Below are 12543 nucleotides of genomic sequence, written 5' to 3'. Positions count from 1 at the left end.
AGCACCGGGCAGAAGGCAGATATGCAATACCTTTCATTTTTTAAAAGGTACTTTTAAACAAAAAGGCCAGCTGGTTGGCAATGAGTTGCCAAACTCACTTCTGTATCACAGCTGCTGATGTGCTGGCCAAATGGGGAGGGTTATATGAACAGTGTGTGTGTGTGTGTGTGTGTGTGTGTGTGTGTGTGTGTGTGTGTGTGTTTTAAAAGAATGTCTCCAGGCTTGCCCTTAATTCCAAACAGTTGCTTCACTACTTGAGCCATGCAGGAGTTTGGTTTACACTTGATTCCCCAACACCAGCTGCAAATGGTGGAGACAGAAAAAAAAAATCTATGAAGGACACAGCCCCAACTTTCTCTTCTCTGACAAACTCTTTCTGCGCACACAAAGTATTTCCAATTTAAGTGAACTGGATTAATTCTTCTTGTATGGCAAATGCAGGAATAGGAGGTCACAGGCCTCTCTTCTAAGTCTGGCAACATGAAAGTGACAGCGAGCCAGGTGGGAATGTGAAAACAGGCAGAGGGCAGCCCCTTTGGCATTGAGCTAAACTAAACACACAGCTCACCTTTGCAACACAAAACATCATGATCAGCTGAGAACACTTCCAGAGAAAAATTATGGACAGCCAGGGCTGAATTTAAGCTCTCTGGGATCCCATTTGAGTCATGGCAGATCATTGCTTACCATAAGTATAATAGTCAAAAGGAGAAAGGAGTGCCTTTCTCCCAAACAATGCTTTTAAGCCTGAGAAAACGTCAGCTCCTGCTGCTGGTGCCACTACTATTACTAGTCATCACAATAAATAGCAGATTCCAAGCTGTTTCTAGCCCCTGCGTCCCCATTTAAGGCAATTCCTGATTTCCTCAGCTCCAATAACTTGTTTTATTTGAGGAAACTGTCATATTTTGGTTCCATTATAGCCTCAAACAAGTCAAAGACTGCCCCATTTAAACAAAAAACCACACAAAAAAACCACACCCCACACTATATATCAACCATTTGTGGCACAGCAGTCACCTAAAAGGGGAAAAAAGAACTGTCTTCCACATCTCCTTCCTCGTCACCTAGAGGCAATTTTTAAATCAACAGAGGTGATGAGGTGAGCAGCTGTCTACAAGCCTGGCTCCAGGACGACCATTTCAAATTTAGATTGTGTTTGAAACACAGGCTTGTTCGCTGGAGTTGCCATTACCAACCAGCCTTATTCCAACAGGGAACAGAAGGAACAGAGGCCACGACAAGTCAAAATGGGTCACTGGACTACCCCAGGAAAGCTCTGGAGCCCTGCTGGGGGCCAGGAAAATAAACAGGAAAGAGAGAGAAAACTAGGCCAAAACACATTGACTAATGAGACGCCCCAACAAGACACAATATTCTCCTGCAGTTCAAGCCAGTGAAAGAGTCGATGAGCAGACTTCTTTGCTTGCCAACACAGAGGAAGTTTGAGCCATTGAGCCCAGCTGCCTGCCCATTCCCCTCTAAGTCCTTGCCCATAGGGACACAGGAAGCTGCAACACCCAGGAATCTGACTCTAGGTCCACCAAAAGCTCAGGGTGGATTTATTTATTCATTTGGGGAAGCTCAGACACCAACTGATTGCAGCAAAATCTCTGAGCGTTTTATGCGAAATATTAAAACTACCAATAAAACAGTTTAAAACAATTTAAAACATTAGTAACAACAGTTTTTTTTAAAAAAAAGATTAAAGCACATCGACATTGACGTGTCTGGATAGGCTCGCCTAACCAAAAATGTTTTAGCCACAAAGACTGGCTGCCTAGTGTCAATGGGCAGGGAGTTTCAGTGATGGTCGGACACAACATCAACTCTCAGTGGCTGCTTAGGGGCTCAAGAGAGGACTATTTCTCAGACATAGGAGGAAATTCTGGGGACTGAACCCAGGACCATCTGCATGCAATATTGGTGAGATGCCACCAAGCTATGGCTCTCTCCTAGAATCAGCTTCTACCCTTTCCCACTGCAGCTGCTCCTGTCCCTCTCTCTTTGATGCTCAGAGGGGCTTGCAGACAACTGGGCACAGGAAATATGTGGCTGTGGGTCCAAGGGGAAGGCAACCTTCCCAAAAGGGTGGCTGGACATAACTTGGTAAAAACAAGCATCAGCCTTAGGAATCCACCAAAATCCTTTCCTGCTACAAATAAGCCAGTCCAACCCCCTGCCATAAGCATCTCCCCTGTCGGAGCAGTATTTCAAGTATGACCATTTAGCATTTGGGCACAGCAAATTCTCCTGCATCATTCTGCCTTTTCAAACTGGCAGAGAAGGCTCTGAACATCTCCAGCATGGCACAGACTGCCCTGCTGCAAAAATATCTGTAAGGCATATTGAGCCAAGCCGCCATTCAGCATATGCCCAAGTATCTCACTAGCCACACACCGCATGCGCAGACTGAACATTTGTGCAAGCGCCCCCCTCCCCACCATCCAGCACCTGCTTCAAGAGGCCACAGAGAGCTTGATCAAATGTCCATCGACACATTTATCCCCTCTCCCAACCTCTGGGGGTGGGGTGGGGGGAAAGAGGTGGGGGAAAAATGGAGCTGGGAAGTGAGAGCTTGGCTGGAGCATCAAGAAGTGTCTCCATCCATCATGATCCTGCTACAAAAGGATCACATAGCACCATCTGCTCCCTCCAGTCTACAATCCTGGTTCATACAAGAGCTTTACGTGTCTGTCCATCCATATCCCACCCCCCCCCCAAAAAAAAACCACACAGAGCGAAAATGCTTGGAAACTTCTCTGCAAATCAGAACCTAGCAAGGATGGTAGATTCAGAGGGCAGGAAGAAGCAAAGCAAAGTTCTCAGGTTGTTATTTAGCAAAGCCCTCTCTGGACTCCAAGGAATGGCAATAATGCAACATTTTTTTAAGAAAAAAGAGAGTTGTTTTTCTTATGTAAAAGAGCAAATGCTTTCTAGATCCTTTTCTGTCCCTATAAAGCCATTGCCTTCAGCTATTGCAGGAAAGAGCTTCATGTTTAAACTCTGACTCATGCATCACTGAGACACCTTGGGAGAAATGGGTACCGGAAACAAGGTGGGACCGCCAGGACAAAGGCTGGACCAGCTACCTCTTGAAGAACAAAGCAGGACAGGGGTCGATCCCCCACCCCACCAACAGAACAGCCGACCTGAGGCGGACAGAGATTAATGGGAAGGAGAACAGTCGCTTCCCTTCCAGCCTGACTGCCCACAAAGCCAGTCTCCAGTTGGAGACAATGGCTCTTAGAGTAGAAGGCAGGTTGAAGAGGAAATCACTGGTGCTGCTGCTGCTCATGATACAGACACACATCCCATTTGCACCACTGGCCAAAAGGATTTGCAGTTTTCACTGAGTCCTAAAAACCTGCAAAGCCTGTTTGACCAGAGGCAGCCGTGGAACAAAAGGAACGCTTGTGCACAGCTGCCCCCCTCTCCAGTCAAGTGAAGTGCCTGGCAAACCACCGTCAACTGGCTGCAAAACTGTTGTCCGTCGCCAGCCTTTGGGAGCTTATTCCTTCCTATCCCAGGCGCCTGTGCCCACCGGAGAACGGGCTCTGCCTCCTCCTGAGCCTGGCGACAGAGCTGGCTCAGTTACCTTGCTCCTTTCTACACACACTCCAACGGGAGAGAAATAAAGGAGCTTGCGTCTGTACCTTTCAGGTTGTTGAGTCCATCCAGGAACTTCCTGTATTTCTCAGTGTTCATCTGCCCGCTGGATTGCCCTCCTTTCAGCTGGAAGGCGCCGTGACCATGTCCCAAAGGGGTGCAGAATTAATGCACAGATCCACAGAGTCACTCTGGCGGTCCAAGCCAGCCTCCCGTCCTGCTCCAAGTTAACCAGCCACCAGACAAGAACTGCACTTTGGTCACTCTTTGAGCAGTGATGTCACCCGGCCAGCCTCCCTGTGTTACGGCCCTCTTTGTGTTTCCTTATTTGAGGTGAAGTGTGCATTAAAAACCTCATTGGGTGTCAGCCAACCCCATACGTAGCCACACGCCTCCCTCTTCTTTATGCAAACCAGCAGTGACACTGTAGAAAGGCCCCATCTGTGAGCGAAGGAGAGGTGTAGGGTTCCACCGCCACCCCGCCCCAAAACCAAACCACACAGAAAGAGGGAGAGAGAAATGGCACAGCTGGAGAAAATATGCAAGAGAGAAAGGCCTCATCCATGCAGTAAGTGTGATTTCAAATAAGTTATTCAGAAGCACCAAGCAGCAAGGCACATGGAACTAATGCAACTGGATATTCTCCATGCAAAAGAGGAGAGTCACCACAATGCTTAGTATTATTATAACATTTCAGTGCGTAGCAATTTAAATGCCAACACTGGCCTGGTGTGCACACAATGCTAAGCAGCTGTTTATTAAACTATTGCTTATTAAACCATGGTTTGTTTCATCATCCAAAGTCCCTCCAGCATCTACCAACAAACCAAAATTTGAAGCCATGATTCGTCATTGGCTTAGAAATTTGGGGTTTTTAAACTATGGCTCAGTGTTCTATGCAAACCCCAAACCCTTACTTAATAATGGTTTAAGATTTATTAGTGGTTCCTTAATTATAATTTGGCTGCTCCGCTCCAGCCACAAAGGTACAAAATGGAAAACAAAACAAACCTGGGAGAAACTAGCCATGGTTTGCTAGATCATGTGAGATAGCTCATAGTTTGTCAAACAAACAATGGCTTTGCATTACACTGTGAGCCACTGTAAGGTAGATCAGTACTATTGTCCTCACACTGCAGTGGGGGGCGGGGGCGGTGCTGAGGTCAAGCTAAGAGAAGCACCTTGCCTAAAGGCTACCTACTGGAATGTGTGGCTATGGTCATATATGAACCAGATTTTCCTAGGCTGCACACATACACTCTTAATTTTGCTAACTATTACTTTGTGTCTCTGATGAGATGAATCAATACAATTTATGGTCATTTGATACATCCCAGAGATCAGAAAGGCCTTTGGCAATGGGGGGTGGGGAGAGAGATGCTGGAGGAAAATGGGGTATGCAGAAGTAAGCAGTAGTCAAAGGTCTGTTTGGATATCAACAGCTATACCTCCCCAGATATCTTCTGTGTCGCCTCTGAAGGATTCCCACATCATATTCATTCTTCAGATATGCATGGCTAAAAACCCAAATTCCACAGGAGCTGCTGTGGTTTCCCATACAACACATGGTGTTGAGAAGCCACAAATTTTTGCAATCTGCATGAAGACACATGGATTTGTGGGGATGCAGCAAGCAAAACGCAGAAGGGCCTCTCCCTCTTGTATACAACTATCCCCCAACACTCTGCCATGTCCTGGCACAAAACTAGATCCTAGACAGGAAGATAAGCTCAAACCTACATGGCAGTGATGCAGACCTGCTACAGAGGAAGCCCACCTCGGTTTCTTCACTCCCCCTCCCCCGCGATTCTTGCTTGCACGCAAATGGCAAAGTCATTAAAGAGACTACTTGTTTTTCAGAAGGCTTTTTGGTTGGGAACAAATAGCCTAAAAGGTGATCCAAGTGGAATGTGACTGGAATCCACGGAACATTTTCCCTCATTGCATAACTTTGGCCTTCTCAATGCAGCAAATGGGTTTTTCAAAGGAAGTTTGATTGCATAATATCTAACCACAGCGGAGAAAACACAAATATTCCTCCCCCATTTATTGAAAGATGCAAAATGCAAGCTGCAGAATTCAGCTGAGGGATTTAGGTGTGAGCTTGGCATAGTGCTGCTGCCTAAGCCTGTCCACAGAGTCCCACATCCCACCCACAGGCCTCCCTTCTCCCCCTGCTTCTCTGTTGCTGCTTTCCTGCAACTTGAGCACTCCACAGAGCCTCCCACGTCAGTCGCCTTAGCAATGGCAGCCACCACAGTCTCCGCACCAGGGACTGCTGAATGCTATCTGAGGGAGTACAGCTGAACCCTGCAGGGAGCAAGCTTGACCCACCTCACTGTGAGTGGAAATGCCAAATGTCTTCTCTCCTCCTCTCCCACACAGAAGCCGCCTGCAGAGCTGCAAGGTCCCAGTGGGCAGAGGGTTGCTGGGGCTGCTCTGAAAAGCATCTGTGGGTGCTGCCAGGCCTCCTCACTCAGACTACAAATAACGCAAAGTGCTTGCTTACCCAAACACTATTTTTATACACCAGAACCAGCCTTGTTGAAAAAGCACTCAATGTTATCGCACTTCCTTCTGTCCCAATGGAATTTCCTCCCTTTTACTCCATTAAAGCCCAGCGCAAAGTGGGCCAAATTGGGAAGGTAACAGGAGCGACCAACAGAACCAGAAGTTTTGCCTGCACACACAGAGGACTGAGCGCTGAAACATGCAACTTAGGAAATTCGACCAGTGATTAAAACTGAGGACCCTGTGCTCTGTCCAAGCAGGGAGAGAGTCTAGCATTTCTTTTGGGGCTGGAGAGCAGAAATCCAAAGACTTGAACTCAGTCTTCTAGAGAAAAATCGCACCAGGACAAATGCAAAGCACTACTAGCCCAAATAATGGTGTTGGGCTCACCCAGCCTAGAAGCTTCACACTCAGACACATAAGTTCTACCCTCTGCAACGCTCTGGATGCAAAAGGGGCAGAGGCTGTGATGCCTCAGCCATGCTGGAAAAGTCACTCAGCACATGGCCAGAGACATTCTATTTTTAAAATAGGCAATGGCCCTTATATCCCGTGTATACCAAGGTAACAAAGAATGTGGGAATCAGTTCAGGTAAGCACTTACATGGAAAATAATATACGTGTGTGTTTTTAAAATGTTATTTCTTAGAAGAGCCACAAATGGCAATCAGGCCCTGATCAATAAGCCAACTTTCCAGGCTCTCATCTTTCTAAGGAGGCCCCCAAGAGCAGGAGGGCACAGCAGAGACCAGCACACAATGGCCACCATATCAGTTTCCTTTGCTGCAAAAGTAGCATTGGACACCAGTTGCTGCTTCTTGTCTGAGCAGCAGCTGTTTGCCCAGGAATCCAAGAGGCACAATTGCTCCTCTGGGGCCCAAAGATCTCTCTGCTAAAAAAGCAGGTGCTGGGTCAAGGGAAGCCATTTTCTGTTACTGCAAACACCTAGTGCACACCCATCCCAACACCACAACCAGGGGTGGAGCACTGGGTGTTACACAGCTAAGTTCAATTCTTTCCCTTTAGGGAAAGCTTGGTGGAAAGACTTTGGAGCACACACAGATGACTGAGTGTGCCTCCAGACTCATTATTTTGCAAGAAAGATTCAGCTGTACCATGAACCTTCCATGAATTAAAGCACCTCTCCATCCTAACAAAACAAATCCACTTTTGCTTTTGCTTTTTTTGATTTCTTTCAGTTTGGGAAGTGATGGGAAGAAAAGCATGGGATGAAAGAATTACTAATGGGAAGGTGTGTAAGCACCCCACAAGCAAATCAGGGTGAATGAAGGATGACATCTCATTGCCATATAACTGTCTCATAAAGAATTTGGAAAGAATGCCCAATTAAGCCCAAATATTATCTAATCTCTGTGCAAACTTTGTGCAAGCAAAATGGGCTTAATGCTGAATTAACAGATTGTACAGAGGAGTCTGGAAATCTGCTTGGTGTAAGGAAGGAGTTGCCCCTCAACAGTAATAGAGATCATGTGCCCAGTGGCCTGGGATGAGGGGAGAGCCTGATCCCAGCAGGTTGTGGCTGGGCTCACTTGCCTAAGTTCTCTCTGTACACATCCACCTGCAACGTACCAGCCCTGCATTTGTGGCATGTTGCCGCCTGGAACCAGGCTTGGGACTGGATGAGATATTTTGGGAGGGCTGGCTCCTAAACGGATGGCCCTGGCCTACAAAAGGGGGGGGGATTTAAAGCCCACCAACACAACCACCCCCACCCAGCAACAGTGGTGACAGGAACCCAAAATGGCACAGCTCCATGCCTGCAGATTTTCCAAGTGCCCTAGGAATTTCCATTCCAAGCCTCTTTAGAGAATGGCAAAGCTGGAAAAGCAGACACAAAGCAGAGACTGGCGAATTAGCACCTTCTCTCCACCCACCCTGATGCTTCCACTGGAATGGCACCATCATCTGCCTTCACATCAATGGGGGACGCTGCCCTTACTCAGGGATTGATTTATTGATCTGCAGCAACCACAGAGAGAGGGAGGGAGCGACACATTCATTTTCCCTGAGCGAGAGCAGACCTGATCGCTCACAATAGGCCAAGCGGAAGGGAGAGCACAGCACTCGCTCTAAGCCTGGCGTAACCTCCTGAGAAGAGGATCTGCCTCGCTCCAAAGGGCAGACAGCGTCCTTGTTGGGTGGGTGAGGAATCTGCATGAATGCCAGAAGGCTGGACTTAATCAATCTTTAAGTTGATCCAGTCCAAAAGGTTCCAATCAACTGGAAACGAAATAGCTAGACAATAAAAGTCTCCATGCCCAGATAGCAATAGCTCGGCCCAAACAAAACCTGCTCACCCTTATAAATGTAACCAAGTGAACCCCAAAGGAAGCTGCCTAACACAGAGCTTGCTCTCTCTTGGCTCAGGATTGTCTTCTCCAATAGGCAGTGGCTCTCTGCAGTCTGAAGTAGGCCACTAAGCTGTGGCCTTTCCATGAAAAGAAACAGGCAGGCTGAGCCAAAGCTTAGAGCCAAGCGACTGGTCCCTCCACAAATACAAAGCAAATAAATTCAGTTAAGGCTATCTGTTTATTTACCATGATCGAAACAGCTGTGGAGTCAAGGTAGTACTTGGGTTACCTGGGGCTGGTGGTTGCGGAGAAGGCTGGGGGCAAGGAGATTAAGACAATGTACCCCACAACATGAGTCTGACCAAACTGCCGGAGGCAGTGGAAGACAGGAGTGCTTGGCGTGCTCTGGTCCATGGGGTCACAAAGAGTCAGACATGACTAAACGACTAAACAACAACACCCCACAACATTGGGCATGTAAGACCAAAGCAAGCCTGGCAGGGCAGCTGTTGAGAACCGTGGGTGATGATGTGCTTCCTTCACCACTCCAAACTAATTATCTTACAGTTGGAAGATGTGTGTCCAAAACTCACCTCAACAAGAGGATCCTCGGTGTGTAACCAAAAACTACAACTTCCCACATGCAACATGGGAGTGATACAGCTGGAACTCCACGCTATTGCAAGGATGCTCAACGGACAGTTTCACACCTGGGCCAAACAAATCTTTGCAAGAGGGTGCAGCTGAATACCCAACGCAACAATACCTGCAGCAGCTGCTACCCTGCAGCAGGATAAAGTAGATTTTCCTTGCAAATTGCATCGCTTTAAGCATTTGGCCATGCTGTAGTGCAAGAACATAAAAAGGTGAAAAAATTCCAAACTGCATGGAAAGCCGGCAGCCAATAAGGACAAACACCAATGAGTCAACAGGGGGAGGATCTTCCACCTCCAAGAATCAATCAACCCGTACTTTGGTCTGGGAAATATGGATTCAAGTCCCCACCTCCATCATGAATGCACTGAATCTCACCTTCCCACTGGTGGAATGCATGTCATGCAGGAACCAGCAGAAGAGCCTCTTCCACTGATCTTAACATATGGGCAGGTTGATATGGGAGAAGGTGCTCTCTCCAATATTTGGGGCCCAGGCCAATTCGGGGCTTTAATTGAACCTTGAAGTGGGTCTGGAAGATAACTGACAATGAGTTCGGCTGTTTAAGAGTTACATGTGACTGACTCCCTGCTGCCACCAAATGCTGGCCATGACATTCTGCACAAGCTTCAATTTCCTGATCACCTTCAAGGGCAGCCCCACATAAAATTAGTTACAGCTGTCTATCCTGGAGATTGCAGGAGAATGGATAACTGACACCACTGTCCCTGTCCAGAAAAGCCTGTAGTTGATACATCAATCAAAGGCAGGCACAGGCACTCTTAGTGACTGAGGTCTCCTGGGCCTCAAGTGACAATAACAGTTCTAGCGGAACCAAGAATCCCCGTTTGCTTCTCCAAGGGACCAGGGGGTTGCAAATCTGTCCAAAACAGCCTGTATCACCAAATCCTGGACCTGGGAAATGCCTAGCAACAGAAACTCTGTCTTGTCTGGATTTAATTTCAATATTTTGCTTCACTTCCAGCTCATTATTGCCTCTATGCACCGATTCAGAACGTGCACTGCCTCTGCTGCTTATGGAACAAACAGAAAAGCAGAGCTGGGTGTCATCTGCCTATTGGAGACAAACGACCATTAGGACTTGGAAAAAATACTTCTTTGCTAATTAGGAAGTGCCAAAGACATGCTGAAGGGGGTGGGGAGCAGTTGCGCTTAGCACTCTCCACCAGAACAGCATGGCATCCTTGTCCTCTCCTAAGCAGTTCTGAAGAGGGTCTGGAAGCCCACCCACCACTGCAAAGCCATATCCTGGCACTGTTTGGAAGCCACAGCAAGAGCAGAGCTGGCCTCCCATGAGAGGAACAGGTTGGTCAGCGTCCAATTTTATTGTACAGAAGCGGGAAGGGTTCCTCCCTCCCTCTTCCCTGTTCCCCTGCTTTTCCTGGACCCTCATTGAAAGAGATTGGAGGGGGTTGCACAGGCTCCTTGGCAAGTAAAGGAGGCAGATGGCTGTTTAAGCAAAATTACATTTAATGGCCCGGGGAGAAGGTGGTTTGGGCACAGCTGAGGCTTCTATCGATGACCCAGACCACCACGGCCATCGGACGGTGCCCTCGGCTCACTTTTGTCCCAGACTACTGACCCCTCAAAGCCTGCATCCCCCTCCAAGATGATAAAAAGTAACTTGAAACTTTTTTAGCATTTCTTTGTCTCTTTCTCTCCCTCCCCCTGCTCACAAACACTCAATTGTGAGGAGGAAAAGTAGGTCAGGGGCTGGAGGAACAGTGGCCAGGAAAAGATCAGGCAGAGCTGCGTGGAACTGAAGTCTCCAGCAGATCACAAGAAAACTGGCAGGCTGTGGTGAGCACAACCAAAAGTGGCAAGGCAAGCTCAGTGCACTAGACTGGACAGGGGGAAGCATTTTCAGCCTGAGGGCCAGATTCCCTTCTGGACAGTCTTCCTGGGCCCACACACCAGGGATGGGTAAGGCCAGAGGAAAAAGTGAGCAAAGCAATACAGTGGTACCTCGGGTTACATACGCTTCAGGTTACATACACTTCAGGTTACAGGCTCCACTAACCCAGAAATAGTACCTCGGGTTAAGAACTTTGCTTCAGGATGAGAACAGAAATCGTGCTCCGGCGGCGCGGCAGCAGCAGGAGGCCCCATTAGCTAAAGTGGTGCTTCAGGTTAAGAACAGTTTTAGGTTAAGAACAAACCTCAAGAACAAATTAAGTACGTAACCAGAGGTACCACTGTAAATGTAAATTTTGCCTTTCCACAGCAAGATTGTTTCTGCACACTCCTCTGCATCCAGGCCAGCATGAGGCATTAGCAGAGTTCAAAGACACATCCCAGCAAGGTAAAATACTCAATGTGGGGTTCAAATTAAGGCTGTTGAGAAGTATGGCTGGGGAGGGGTGGTGGCCCAGAGAGACAATTGGAGGGGGCCCACAAAGAGAGGCCAGAAAGGGCCTGAGGCCTCTCCACATCCCTGCACAAACACTCAGCCCCAAGACAAGAAGTGCAATGGGAAGGGGAACAAAGAAAGAAAATAAGGCCTTGTGAACAATCTAACTAATATTCTTCTACTGTGTTATCCATTTAACGAGTTGGGTCAGCTTAACATATGCCAAAATGAAGACCCTGAACCAGATTTCAGTGTCAGGGCTCGGTCCAAGAAAATATGAAGGGTGGTAATAACAAAGACAGTGTCTCTGGGGACATGCAAGTGGCTTAGCTTCAGAAGTGAGCAGGCACAACTAGTCTTCAACAGATTTGGGCCAGCTTACTTCTGTGCAGCCAGACATATACTACATGCTTGGAACACATTTGAAGTCAATACCTTGAAAACATGGGTTGAAAGACAGATAAGCAGCGCTCTTGAACCTGAGCTACATTCACTCCCAAACCAAAGATAAATGCTTGGATTCAAGGGTGTTTAAGGATGCCCCATTTGATCTCAAAGGCTGGAAGGTAATCTACATAGGCTCAGAGAAGCCATGTACTATTAAGTCACTCTTTCTCTGGCTCTGAATGACAGCCCATGACCGAAACATTGTGAGTCATGATTGGCCGTCTGCAACCGGCAAGGGATTCTGGGGTTTGCCCCTTAGATTGGAAGAATGCCCTGGAGCAGCCTCAGAACAAGGAGTGAAACTTTGTAGGCACCTTTTAAGAAGCCAAGGATTCCAGCAGCAGCATCTCCAGAAAAAAGCCAGAAGAGACCCCCCCCCCACACACACAAAATCCTTTTGCTTTTGCTGCTATAGCACATGCATTTTCAGCCATAAAAGCATTGGCTTATGGATACACTTCCCCATCTACCACCATACTTCCATGCCTGGGGTGTCCACTCCTGCACAGCTGTGAAGTGGTTAACTCCCTGCCTGCTCCAGTGCTAAACTCATTGATGCTGACAAGGCTTCTCTCTCCCTCCTTCTGAAGAAGCATGTCTGGAATTCCGGGACTGGGAAAGGGAGAAAGAGAAAGGGAC

General features: G+C 47.7%; 1 protein-coding gene across 7 annotated transcripts in view; it reads right to left on the bottom strand.

Annotated features, from left to right (window-relative positions):
* The window catches only part of MACF1 (microtubule actin crosslinking factor 1), a 292549-nt gene that overhangs the window by 239607 nt on the left and 40399 nt on the right, over positions 1 to 12543 (bottom strand). The window contains exon 1 of one of the 7 annotated variants that reach the window (XM_083751567.1): positions 3657 to 3854. The exons of the other annotated variants lie outside the window; for them this stretch is intronic. Within the exon in view, the coding sequence (XP_083607693.1) occupies positions 3657 to 3708 (52 nt within the window). The 5' untranslated portion in view covers positions 3709 to 3854. Of the gene's footprint in view, positions 1 to 3656; positions 3855 to 12543 lie in introns of those variants that run through there. 7 annotated transcript variants of the gene reach the window in all.

The sequence above is a fragment of the Podarcis gaigeae genome (genome assembly GCF_964106915.1).
Source record: "Podarcis gaigeae genome assembly, chromosome: 8".
NCBI classification, from domain to species: domain Eukaryota; kingdom Metazoa; phylum Chordata; class Lepidosauria; order Squamata; family Lacertidae; genus Podarcis; species Podarcis gaigeae.
This window is presented reverse-complemented; position numbering and strand designations above follow the sequence as displayed.